This window comes from Macrotis lagotis, chromosome X (genome assembly GCF_037893015.1).
Source record: "Macrotis lagotis isolate mMagLag1 chromosome X, bilby.v1.9.chrom.fasta, whole genome shotgun sequence".
NCBI classification, from domain to species: Eukaryota; Metazoa; Chordata; class Mammalia; order Peramelemorphia; family Peramelidae; genus Macrotis; species Macrotis lagotis.
Window position 1 is genome coordinate 155452557 of NC_133666.1, and position 14583 is coordinate 155467139.

A 14583-nucleotide genomic window follows, 5' to 3' on the forward strand; every position below is an offset into this window, starting at 1 on the left:
AGTAGATTGACATTCCCTTTTGGCGAAAGGTTGGAGTTGGCAGTGAGAATACACAAGCATACAGCACCAAGGGGATGGCAAGAAGATGCTATGGATTAAAGAGAATAAAGCAAAGTGGGGCATGGCAGTTCTAGAGATACAAGTAAAACTTATCTCCAGATAAACTCAAAGATAATATGCTTACTATAGAGAAATAAAATATAAGTTTATCTTCTCATTTTCTAATTCATTAATCGTACACTCCTGGCTATTGCCCCTTGTGGGCTAGTCTATGGCCATGACCCCCAGTTGGGTTCTAGACTTTCAAAGTGTAGTAAAGAAAAGATTTAATCACTTTTAGTCTATTTCTTAAGTCTCATGTAAAAATGCTTACAATGCCCTCCTAAGGTCAGCTTCCAAAACAAGTTAAATTTATCTCCAGTGCTAACAATATGGTAATAAAATTCATTTAAAAAATTTATACTGTGTTTTGTTTGGAAATAAATATGTGTTTGATCAAGTAGAGAGAATGTTGAGGAGACAACTTTTTGATTAAAAGAAAGCTTTTGATAGTACAAAATATATCTCTGCACTATGTCCTTAATTTGCCAAATAATTTAATCTCATTTATTGTCTCCTTTGATCTTCTCAACATCTCTGTGAGGTAGGTAAAGAAACTGTTGTTATCTTCATTTGATATCTAAGGAAATTAGAATTAAGTCTAAGAAGACCAACATCCAAGAACAAAAGCCATTCTTGGTTGATTCTGATTTATGCATTAATATCTGATGTACCCTGGCAGAGAGAGAGTTCACTTTGAAATTGTTTCTTTTTTATTTAAACATGATTTCAGATTTGAATTTTAGGCTCTTTGCTACTTTTTGCTATTTAGGAAAATTACTTTCCATGAGAAACTTCTCCCTTAAAATCTATGTTTAACCCAGAAAGGAATGGAGATATACAGCAATTGCTACCATTTGTTACCTAATAAAGGATGTTTTGCAATGGTGTTTTTTCTAAAAAGGCCAATGAAAATCATGTTAGAACAAATATACCATCATCCTCATCCTCATCATCACCATCATCATCATCATCATCATCTTCACAACTAGCATTTATTACTTTGAATTATGCAAAATACTTTATATATGTTATCCCATTCGACTCTCACAACAACCCTGTAAAGTGGATATTATTATTAACCCCATTTTAAAATGAGAATTAGCATCACACATCTAGCAAAATGTCCGAGGCTGGCTCTTACACTCAGATTTTCCTAACTCCAAATCCTTAGCTCTATCCATTATGCCACCAGCATAATGGCTTGAAAGTAGAAATCAATTTTGGTTTTCATAAAACAGATTGAATGTTCAGCTTTATTTTAAAAATTCTCTACTCTGCTCAGTCAGAAGTCAATGAAGTTTTTTGAGTTTTCTTCTTTTCTAAGATGTAACATGCAATTCCATAACAGGACTCCAATTCATCAAAATTTCATTAGGGAATTTAGAACTATGTCTGAAGAAATAGCCATAGTACTCCACAGAATCTGAATTTGAGGTCCAGTTTTCACTGCTTGCACTTTACAGCTGAGAGTCAAGGCAGACTTAATTGTTCCTCTTAATAAATGTATATGCTCAAATGGCTGGAAACCAAAATGAAAAGCAGCAGACAATGGTGACCAAGCATGTACAACAATTCAATTAAGTACAAAATAAAGTGTACCCTCTCATTTGTCAAGTGAACTGCTTAATTGCAGCTACTTGCATCACTGATCACAAATACTATTATTTTACAGTGCTTCAGAACACTGAGCTCTGATCGTAGAATTTTTTTAGCCTGATTAATAGCCTAGGATTAGTCAATAGCTCAATTCAATGCAATTTTAATTACTTCCATTTGGAAATCTATCCAACTGCTGTTCTCCACCAAATTTCAAAGGAATATATATGTAAAAGTTGTTGGTAGGAAGTTTATCAGTCTTGACAAATTTTACATGCCTTTTCTCTTGACCATAATTTATGCCTTTGAGCTCTCTTATAATTGTATGAAGTTGAAAATGTTTCTATGCTTTAGCCTGCTCTTTGTGGACATTATTCACATAAAAATCTTGAATTGGAAAATAAGTACTTCTTAGAAATCATGTATTTTAAAACAGTTAGATTATTAAAAATTCAACCTGAAAGAAAATATTCATATATGCTATGTCCATGACAATTGATTTTTTTCTAATACTGAAAGGGACCATTAACAATATTAGCCTCTGGTTATCTATTTTAATAGCTACTATGATAAACAATAAACCATTAAATATAAAACCAATTTATCTTTTATTTTCCCAAGGACTCTGTCAAAAGTTTGGTTGATTTATTTCCAAAGTCCAAAGTCAATCTAGTCTTTGTATGTAAATACTCAGAAGAAAACAACTGAAGACCTAGGGTGATTCTGGCTGTCAGGAAGAACTGGGTTCTAAAATATCTTAATCTATAGTAGTTTACAATGTTTAGCATTGTAAAGTTCTGTAGAAATTAGCATCTTATAGTATGAAGAACTCTGAGGTTCTGGTGCTAGTAGACCAGTAACTATCAAACAACCTCTCTCTGAATTTTGTTTCTACATGAATGAATGAATGAATGAATGAATGAATGAATGAACAAACATTTATTAAGTTTAAACTGTCCTGTGGACTGGGATACAAATATATTCAAACCCTCAAGGAGTTTACATTGTAATAAAAGCATACATAGGGAAGTAATGGTTTGGGGTCTCCTCATTTACTATGTACATGAAATGAACATTTCCTGATTTTAATATTTCTAGGATCTCAGGTCATAACTAAATGGGACCTACTTTTCATGTAAATAGTTTTATTTTTTTCAATTACACAGAAAGATAACTTTCAACATTCATTTTATTTTTTAGGTTTTTGCAAGGCAAATGGGGTTAAGTGGCTTGCCCAAGGCTACACAGCTAGGTAATTAATTAAGTATCTGAGGTCTGATTTGAACTCAGGTACTCCTGACTCCAGGGCCGGTGCTCTATCCACTGTGCCTAGCCACCCCACCACATTCATTTTTTATAAGGTTTTTAAGTTCCAGATTTTTCTCCCTCCTTCCTTTCTTCCTCTCTAAAATGGCATAAATATTAAATATCAAACATATTTCTATATTAGTCATGTTGTAAAAGAAGAAACAGAACACACACACACACACACACACACACACACACACACACACATAAAACAAAGCAAAAATAGTATGCTTCAATCTGTATTCAGACTCCATCAATTCTATCTCCAAATATGGAGATGTTTTTCATCATGAATCTTTTGGAATTGTCTTTGATTTTATTGGTTTATAATTGTATTAATTGAATTGTATTGTTAAGAAGAGCTGTCTATTTTAGTTTATCATTGCACAATGTTGCTGTTTCTGTGTACAGTGTTCTGGTTCTGATCACTTAAATGGGCAGCAATTCATGTTTTTCCAGGCTTTTTTGAAATACAGTAGCATTCCATTACATCCATTTATCACAACTTGTTCAGTCATTCTATAATTGATGGATATTTCCTGAACTTATAAATTTTTTGTCATCACAAAAACAAAAGAGCTACTATAAATATTGTACATGCAGGTCCTTTCCCCTTTTTTATGATGATCTCTTTGGGATATAAACATCAAAATGATATGGCTAGATCTAAGTTTCGATTGTCCTTTGAGCATTCTGATCCAGAATAGTTGGATCAGTTCACAACTCTACCAACAATGCATTAGTGTACCGATTTGGGGATCTACTTTTTAAAAAATACCATTTATAATTTGATGCCAACTGTATTCATAATGGTAGCATTTCATTATTATGTGAGTAAATATAATTGATAGTCTTAAAAATATACACAAAATGGTTTTCAATAGAAGCATCTCATTTGAATATTTAAATCTACTTTTATTTCCTACTGCAAATAAAATCAATTTCTAACTTTTTCCCCCCCTCTCCTTTATTCTGTTTTTTATCTTTACTGTGTTATAAACATAATAATTCTACATAAAGGTCATATTTCTTGCCTAAACAATGGAAGTTCACTAAATGAAAAATTGTGCAGAAATTTTTTCTGTTTCATATTGGGAATCTGTCTCATCCTTTAATGTTTATTTTGTTATGGGAAAAATATCTCCTCTCTGAGTTTGTGTGTTAGGTAACTGCAGTCAAATATATAGCTTTACCACAACACAGAAACTATAGAGGTAAAAACCTAGGTTTTACTATTATGATCAAGCATAATTTCAGACTTCAGAGAAAACCCAATCAATTATGAAGATTCTGACAAGGCCTCTTATAGAAAAAATTATGACAGAGTGAAAGAGAAATAATTCATTTACATATTACAATTTTGTACATTCCTCTTAGGCTATAAAAGTTAAAGAAAAGAGAGGTCCAAAGTCCAATATTTTTTCAGTGTCATCAAAATTCAGCAATCTTAATTAAGTAATCATAATCTCATACATGCCTTAAGGAAACAAACCTCATCAAAACAAACTCTAAAGGTAAACTAAGTCAAGTTACAGATTAAACTCAATTTAGAGGCTATAAATAGGCTGATGGAGAAGAAAGATTTACATGTCACCAAAGAGTCAGAGACAGTTGAGATTCTGTTTCTGGTCTCTTATCTAAAGAATGTTAAAGACTCTAAGTAAATTTTTACATGCCATGGGACAGGTTTTGGTCAGGTGAGGTTAATACTAATCCAAAGATGCAGCAGGAATAAAAAGAAATAAAGATATCCCATCACAACTTTAAATAAGCTTTTCTTCCTTTTCATAGATACTCTGTCAACTGCACAAAAGTTCAAAAAAAGCACTTTTTCAACTCATGACTACATATTCATTGTCTTCCTTAGAAACTGAATGGTTTCCTCTGCTTTTTAATGTGAAGAAATTAATAAGAATTAAACAGGGTCCAAGTTAGACTTCAATTCTGCATCAATTCTGGTATGAGTTTAGAATAGAAAAAGAATAACACAATTTCTCTACTACCCCCCCCCCCATTCCCTACCCCTGACATTATCTGAAACTGCTTGTTCTCTGAAAAAGACTATTCCAGGAAAATGTGCAACTCATTTGCTTTAAGTCTGTAATTGGTTTGGTATACACATACGAAAAGGATGGAACATTTAACAACATTCAGTTTGGTTTGGTTTGAAATTTTTAATCCTCCTTTGATATATATTTCATGGCATGAAAGCCTCAAGGATAAAAGATTTTGGGTCGGGGCTACATTCGCTCCTTACTCCATGAAAGCAAGTTCCAGTGCAGATCTCCCAGTGACTTCAAAGAAAGCTCCACCCTTGGGTCACTGCTGGCTGTGTGCAGTGAGAAAAGAACATAGCCCTATCTAAGGAGAAAAATATTTCAGGAAAGCTACAGAAGGGGTGAGCCAAAGGGCTTGAAGAAAAGTGCAGTCTAGGAAAAAGATATCTTTTGCTCTCTAAAAAATGACACCCAGGGAAAAAAAAATTCAGTAAAACATATAAAGATGGCTATATCACATCCTTTCCACCTCCCTTCCCTATTCCTCACCAAAAAGAAAATTATGGTGATGGAATAAATTTCTAGATTCTTACTTCAGGCAATTTTTTTTCTTCCCTCTGCATATTTTATTTACTGGCTTATATGATACAAAACAAAGACTAGACAGCACAAATGTAAACATCCGAAGATATTCTAGAGGAATTTCCCCCTTTGTGGCTGCATACCACACTGAATTACCCTACACAATCAACCAATAGGCATGTGGGCAGGAGGTGGGGGGGGGGGAGGGGAAGGAAGGGAAAAGAAAGTCAAATTTAAAAGAACATTTTAAGTGCTGTGAATTTAAGTATTGTTCTGAAAGAGGGGGGAACAAGAGAAAAATGATTCACTGTGATAGAAGGCTTTTGATTACTCCTTTCTAGCAATTCCCAGTTAAGATTTGGGCTTTCTGCAGCAGAAAAAAACAAAACAGGAAAAGATTTCTGCCCCTGGTTCAAACAAAATTGAGTCAAGATAACTTTAACTGGGCAATAAATTCATAGGAATCATCCAAAGTTTAGTAAAAATCTCTACCTCAAATATGGAAGGACTTTAATTTCAACTTCCTCCCCTGTCTGATATTGCTTGAGGAAAAAAAAGAAAAACAATAGACTAGAATAAGGAAGAAGGGCTTTTGAAAATTTTCCAAGTTTCAGGGAAGAAATAAGAACATGAATCTGTAGTCATCTTAAGTAGCTGTTTGATTAAAACTTGAAGCAAGAGTTCCAATTAAGCAGGCATTGCTATAGTTCAGGTGAAAGGGATAAGGACCTAAGTTGTATGAGTTGAGAGAAGCGAATAGCTGAGAAGATACTGTGAATGTAGAAATGGCAAGACTTGGATGGATAGGGAAGAAAGGAAGGAAAAAAAGTATCTATTGAGTTCCAGTCTTTACAAATTTTATCTCTTTTGATAATTTCAAGACCCCTGGGAAGATGGGATTATTAATAGCTCCATTTAACAGTTGGAAAAATTGAGACAAAGATATATGTCTTGTCCCAGAGTAACACAATTAATAAATATCTGAATCTAGATTTGAACTCAGGTCTTCCTGACTCAGGCCCAGCAATCTACCCATTATGCCACCTGATTATCTCTGGGAAAGTTGAAGATGACAAGTCTTGAAATCTATCACCAGAAGAATGGCAGTGGTCTCAACACAGAAGTTTGGAAGAAGGAAAGGTTTAGGATGAAAGATAATGTAAAGTCTGTGATATAGATCTCAATTTGTCCACACTTTCCCAGTCTGTTTGATCTAAAATGAAAAGTGGTTTGCAACAGTACTCTAACTCACTATAATTACCCAGAGTAAAGAGCCAGCCAACAGAATGTTGCCCACTGAACTCAAGGAAGTAATGTGGGGCAGGGGACCAAAGAATTTTTCCAATGGAACCAATGCAGCTGCTTCATGGATGCCCTATAAATAACTTATAGGTGCCATGAAGGGATGGCTAGTTCAGAAGTAAGAAAAGAGGAAATGTTGAGAGAAATGGAAGAAGGGAGTAAACATTTATATGGTGCCTATTTCATGCCAAGCACTGCGATGAAGTCCTTTTTAACAAATATTACTTCATTTGATCCTCACAACAATACTGCAAGGTGGGTGCTATTATTATTATCCCATTTTTCAATTGAAGTACCTGAGACAGTGAGAAATTAATTCACTTACCCAATTACTAAGCATCTGAGGCTGAATTTAAATTCAGGTCTTTCGGACTCCAGGTCCCACATTCTAGCCACTCTGATACCATCTGCTGAGAACTTGCATAACAAGGAGAGGGGAATTGAGGAGGCAGAAAGATAAAGGAAAGTGGAGCTGTGTTGAAGACAAGTCCCACTATGAATTATGATAGGCCTGGAATAGGAAGATTCATCTTCTGGAGTTCAAATCTGGTCTCAGATACTAGATGTGTAAACTTGGGCAAGCAACTTAAACTCCATTTGCTTCCATTTCCTCAGTTATAAATGAACTAGAGAAGGAAATGGCAAACCACTCTGCTATCTTTAGCAAGAAAAACTCAAATGGGGTTATGAAGAGTCAGAAACAACTAAACAACAACAAAATTATGGAATGGAAAAAGGCTAATCAAGGATGCAAATAAACAACTTTAAGGTCTTAGAATGGAGATGAGGCAGCTGTGTGTTTGAAAAAATCAACTGATCCAAGTCACTGGTAAGATAATGTCCATCAAATGAGACAATGTGTAGAGAGCATTGTAGACCTCAAATTTTGTTATTTTTGCTGTTATTCAGTCTTGCCCGACTCTTCATTACCCCAATGGATTACAGCATACCATGCCCTTCTATCTTACCCTATATCTCAAACATGTCCAAGTTTATGTTCATTGTTTCCAAGACACTATCTATCCATTTGCTCCTCTATCATCCCTTTTGTCTTTTACCTTCAGTCTCCCAAAGTCTTTTCCAATGAGTCTCACTATGTGACCAAAGCTTCAGTATTAAGTAATAAATTAAAATATTAAATTCAACATTAAGCTTCAGCTTCAGTAGTTGACCCTCCAGTGAGTAGCCTGACTTAATTTCTGTAAGTATTGACTAATTTGATCTCCTTGCTCTCCAAGAGACTCTTAAAAGTCTTCTTTAGCCCCACAATTTGAAAGTGTCTATTTTTGGCACTCAGCTTTCCTTATAGTCCAACTTTCATCAATCTTATATTGCTACTGGGAAAAAAACCATAGCTTTGACTACACAGACCTTTGTAGACAGGATGATGTCTCTGTTTTTTTGGTATTCTGTCCAAATTGCCATAGCTTTTCTTCCAAGGAGCAAACATCTTTTAATTTCATGGTTGCAGTTGTCAGCTAGAGTGATCTTTGAATGAGAAAATATAAAATCTAACACTGCTTCCACTTCTTCTTTATTTGTTAAGAAGTGACAGGACCAGTTGTCGAGATCTTAATTTTTTTTATGTTAAGCTTCAAGCCAGCTTTTATAAACTCCTCTTTCATCTTTATCAAGAGACTTCTTAATTCTTCATTTTCTGACATCATGTAAATTTTATGTTTTTCTACAAAATAAAAAATCCTCAATTTCCACTGACCCCCCAACAATTTAGATTGATTTGATACTATGATTTGGAAGTCATTCCATCATTAGTACTATACATGCATGACAGGAGTTATTTTCTAAGGTATCAAGCATTTCAAACTATTACAAAGATCAAAGTTTCTTAATCATTGGTTCCCAATAATACATATTGCCCAGGTCATTTTTCATCTCTTTATAATATAGCATAGAAATGTGTTATTCTCCAAGTTAAAAATGATCCTAAGTTTCAGAAACCAGATTCTTCAAACTATAATTTCATTTAATTCACCTTACTTATACCTTGGTCATTCTGCTCAGGTCAAAGTACTTCCTTGAATTGTATAAATTCCACATTTTGCCTAGCTTTGAATGCCTAATCACACTGGGTAGGAATGGGTCTAGAAAAGTTCTAGGATCTCAATTCAACCTGGACTCTGGCCCATAAGTGTAAAATACATTTATTGAATGAAAATTTGTCTAATAGTGTCTTCTCATGGTTTGCTATGCATATTTTTGAAAATGTTGACCAGAATTTTTCTGAAAGATTTTATTAACTATTACTAATTATACAGCAATACAGTACACATATCATAGGAATAAAAACTTTAATATAAATCTAATTTCACTAAATAAATTACATAACTAGAGACTGGAAAAGTCTATTTCAATATCTTTTGATTTATTATGGTCATTTTTCATCTATTTATAATATAGAAAGCATAGAAATTGTTATGCTCCAAGTTAGAAATGATTCTAAGCTTCAGAAACCAGATTCTTCCAACTATAATTTCATTTAATTCATCTTACTTTTAGTTAAGCAGTTAGGAATGGGTGTCTACAGTGACCCTTAGCCTATTCCATCTGAAGTCACTTGATCTCTTAATTAAGTTCGTAATGGGAATCTTGCTTGAAAGAATCTTTCAGCTGGGAAAGTTACCAAAATACAAAATAATACCAGGAGGCTGCAGCTACACCTGCAGTCATTTCACTGGAAGCAGATGCAATTGCTTTTAAAAACTTTTGCTTAGTGAATCTTACTACATCCTTATTGGATTCAAGGAAAACACTTTCAAGATGTTCATACCATTTCAACAGCCAAAATACATGATAAAAAGGTGTGCAGGGACTTGGAAAATTTTCCACCAAGGGGTACTCCCTCTAATAAAAGTGACAGATGGAGAAAGGTTTTTGAAGTCATTTCTATTTTAATATTCCCATAGAAAAAAAAACCATGTGTTTTGACCACAATGATTACAACATTTATTTCTTTCAGCAATGTTTTCTGCTAAACATTTGACTGTCAAAATGGTACCAATGAAAACCTGTATGTGCTAAAATTAATGGCCATTTTAGAAAATGTTTACCAGTGGAGAGGTAGTGAGAGAGCAATAGTTAACTCTATTTTCCTAGCCACAATTCATAAGTCAACAATGCAGAAACCCAGAGGGTTAGAAGAGCTAATTTTACCCCTCAGAAAAAAAGCTTATCCTCACTCTATGACTATAAGGAGCACCTTCTAGAGACTTATAGAACCTGAAAGGGGAAATCAGGTTAATTCTTATACCATAACAAAATTAAATCACTTGTGCCTTTTTTTTTTGGTAAATTTGTGTCAAAATTTGAAAAGAAACCAGAGCTCTTTTCTCTTTTAACCTCTCATGTTTGCCATGGGGAAATAGTTTTCCACTTCTCCATCCTGGTTACATTCACAATGATTTTTCCAGATACTTAATATATTTAGTCAAATCTTCATCACAAATAAAGGAGAGATAAAGCACAGAAATCCTTTCCTATTGAATTAATTTGATTTTTGTCTTTTGTGATGCCAGCTATCAAGATTGTCAAATAAACCAGTTTTGATTCATAAATAATGATTCCATTATATCTACTGTGCCACTGGTTAGAGTACCTGAAATTTTAATTCACTTGTTCAGCTAAATTTCATCCTCAGTTCATGGCCATAAAATTCCTTATTGACAAACTTTCAAGCCAACTTTGACTCTGAGGTATCTAGTCAACATTTTTCTTCTGTGTGGATATTAGTTTATTGAATAAGTGGCATCTGTTTTCCTCCACATCACTGGGAGAGGAGGTATTTCCTTTTGACAGCTTTGCACGATTTATGGGTTTGCATGCTCTGAAGAAAAATAGTACTAAGCAAAAAATTCCAATTCATTACCTCTCAGTACTTAATTAAGCTCATACACATTGCACACTATAGGTGAACTCTGAAATGACTGTGACAGCAGCACAGCAGAGAGTTATATTATCTTTGTAAGACAGAGAAGATTTTAACTATGTTGACCTCATTTTCAATGGTATTCATAAATTTTCCTTCTTTTTTTCTCCTTCTTTCAACTGGTTGTACAAAACTATTCAAGAAACAAGCTGAATTCCTAACTACTTCTCCCTTAATCTGTGAATTCAACTCCCCAAATATTTTATATACCACAAAGTCAAACATTAACCAATATTATCTGATTTAAGAGTGTGACAGTCATGGGATGATGTGGAAGCTCTGTTCACAGGTGTTTTGGTTTGAGAAAGGAACTAACAAATGGTTGGCACATGCCCAAATTTTACCTGTCAGGATTCTGGGTGCATACGTGCATCTGTAAAAGGATCCGCTGAGTGAATGTCTTAAAACATTGCCCACATTTCCAAAGGTGCCAGTCACTAAACTCAGAGTTGAGTTGGCTAGTTGAAGTTGGGCTTGCAAGAACTCGCTGGTTTTTTACATTGATTTGGTTAAATCCTGATTCGATGGGCCCAGCCTTATCCAGGAGAGAGAAATTCCGGCTACATGGAGTCTGTGGGAAAACTACAGAGCGCTGTGGTGTGGCAGGAGAGAGCTTGCTGCTTTTGTTAAAGGACTGCAGGGTATCTTGTCTGCACATGGCTTCCATTACGGTTGAAGGGACGTTCACTGGCAGAACAACAGCAAGAAAGAAAAAGTGGGAAAGACGGATCAGTTTTATAAACAACTGGAACATGGTTCATGAAAAAACATTATTATCATTAAGTAATAGTTCAATCAACCAATACATATGGAGTAATCATTGTGTTTAGCCCTACAATAAGTTCTCTATGGAGCCAGAAAAAAAGTCCTTGCCCTTAATAACTTCACAATCTAACTGAAGAGATGAGACTCATAACAAATAGGAAAGCATAAAATGTTATGCATAATCAAATAACAAATTGTGTGGTCAAGTGAGAGGGAGATCAGTGAAGTGTGAAGGTAGAACTTAAGTCATGCCTTTAAACATGGCTAAACTTAAAAAGTAAAGTAGGAGAAAAGAGGACCTGCTAAGTAAAGGAGGTAATATTAGAGTAGGCCAGAATGGCCATGATGAGTAAATGGGATGGTGAGGAAATTGGTATGACTAGAGAAAATAAATTTGACTTGCTGGCATGGGGTCAGATTATAGAAGTCTTTGAAAGATACAAAGAGAAACAAATTTAATTCCCTGGAAATTGAATCAGTAGAGATTTCTGAGCACAGGAGTTAACAGTGAAAGTATAGTCTAAGAAAAATTAGTCTGACAATGGTGTTTATAGTGAGGGCTAGAGGTAGGAAAAGATTTGAAACTTTCAATAATCCATTTATGAAGTGATGGCAATAGACACAGAAGTAAAAGATTAAAAGAAATTCTTCCTTTTGAAGAATAATCTAATATTCTTGACCTTTTTTTTTTGCTCACTTGGAAAAGCATCTGTTATATTGGTAAAAACTTATTAAGTGGTTTCCAACTAATCTTGATATCAAAGCAATGAAAAATAATGAAGTGTTCAAGAGAAGAAAATGAAACCACCAAAAGATAGAGCATGAAACAAAATTAGAGACAGTAGGACTATAACTGCAAGAGTGGCAGATGAGGAGGCATAGTAAATAGGGAGGTTGCAGAAAAGTCAGTGAGAAACTGATTAAGGAAATATAAAGGAGAGATATACTCTCTCTCTCCTGGATTGTGGCAACTTGATTTTCTAACATACTATTCTCTCCTAAATATCTGGGATCTACACGTCAAATTCCCATGAAATGACATTCTGTATTATGAACAAAAGATGAATATTTTAGGGAATATGATTTAGCCATTGTCCTGGACTTCCCCTTGAGCAAATGATTTTTGAGACACCCACTGAGTGGCTTATTGGATGTTAACTAAAAGTGCCAAAATTAAATGCTGGAAAATTGTAAAAAGACAAATTTATAAATATAGTGGACAGAATTGTAATAAGTAGAATCTTTTTGTAGAGTAGTCTAGGAGAAAACAGAGAGTCACAAAAATAATAATGCCCTTTGACTCAACTATTAGGAATGTACCATAAATGATGTAATTTGTAACAAATTTTTCATTATAAAAAACTAGAAACTGCCTATGTATCCCATAATTAGTATATGGCCAAATAAACTATATTATGTCAATGAAATGGAATACTTTGAAGTCCTCAAAAAATCATTATAAAGAATATGAAGGAAGCTAGAGAGAGTTGTATGAAGTAATGGGAAAATAGAGAATAAAATCAAAAGACAAATACTTATAGTTGATAATTTTTAAAAAGTCAACTTGGAGAAATTGAAAAAGTGTTGGTCATGAAGTCATGAGACTCAAATACAAATTTTGACTGTTCTATGGAGAGCAATATTACCTGGGGCAAATCACTAACTTCTCTGGGCCTCCATTTTCCCAGATTTAAAATGAAATAGTAATGTTTATACTACCTATTGTAGTTTATTGTGAGGAAACTGCTTTGCAAACGTAAGGCACTCTGAAGATACAAGCTACTATTATAAAAGGAAAAATATATACACAAATACAATGATGACTTGGATACAGAAGGAAAATTACACAAGTATGATCACTAGGAAACTGATATGTTCTTATTGTCTAGAGGAATACGTTCTTTAAGTATGATTTTTATATATATATATATGTATGTATGTATGTGTGTATGTTAAATTGGTTCTATTACTGCTTAATAACAGGGGCATAATAAATTATTTTTAAAAGAAAAGCAAGATTGTCCAGTATATTGACTCCACTATCAGCTCCTACTCTTATTTTCAATTTCTCCCTATTTACTAGCACCTTTTCAGCTGCTTATAACATGCTTATGGCTCCCATATCCTTAAAGAAAACTTTCACTTCATCTGACTTTACCTACTATCTTTTCTCTCCTTCCTAAATAAATTTCTAGAGGAAGCCATTTACACTTTGGGCTTCCATTTCTCTCATTCTCATCAGAAGTCTCTGAAATTGGCTTCCAACCTCATTATTCAATAAAAATGCTTTGTCTAAAGTTACTAAAGATCTCTTAATTGCAAAATCTCATGGTCTTTTTCTCAATCCTGATCTTCTTTGACCTCTCTGAAGCTTTTGACACTGTCAATCACTTTCTCCTTGATATGCTCTACTCTCTCCAGATTCTCCAATTTGTGAGACTAATCCTTCTCAACCTCCTTTGCTGACTCTTCATACATGTCATGTCCTCCTTACTGTGATGCCCCCCCCCCCCCCAGTTCTGTCCTGGGTTCCCTGTTCTTTTCATACTATCTTATCTCACTTGATAATCTCATCATTTCCCATTGTTTCATTTATCATTCTATGTGCATGATTACCATCCAACTCTAAACTTTTATGATTTCTAATCACATATCTCCAACTACTTCCTGGACATCTTGAACTAAATTATCTCATAATAAGCATTTCAAGTTGAATATGTCCAAAACTCATTATCTTCCCCCTCTTAACTTCTCCCTTCCAAACTTCTTTATACTGTGAGAACAACACTATTTCCCAGTCATTCAGATCCATGGCCTCAGCATTATTCTCAATTCCTCTCAAACTAACCCACTTAGTACCCCTTCAAAGTCTCAGTTTCCTCATCTCTAAAATGAGATGGAGAGATGAAATGACAAAGTTTCTACCAGCTCTAAACTTTACAGTAGTATGAGACCACTCAATCTACAAATCTATTTCCTGTTAGTTGA

At 34.3% G+C, this 14583-nt stretch overlaps 1 protein-coding gene across 1 annotated transcript in view; it reads right to left on the reverse strand.

The window, feature by feature from the left end:
* Nucleotides 1–14583, reverse strand: part of PRDM6 (PR/SET domain 6) — a 163886-nt gene that overhangs the window by 19554 nt on the left and 129749 nt on the right. The window contains 1 exon segment of the mRNA XM_074200585.1: nucleotides 11175–11517. Coding sequence (XP_074056686.1) covers nucleotides 11175–11517 — 343 coding nt within the window.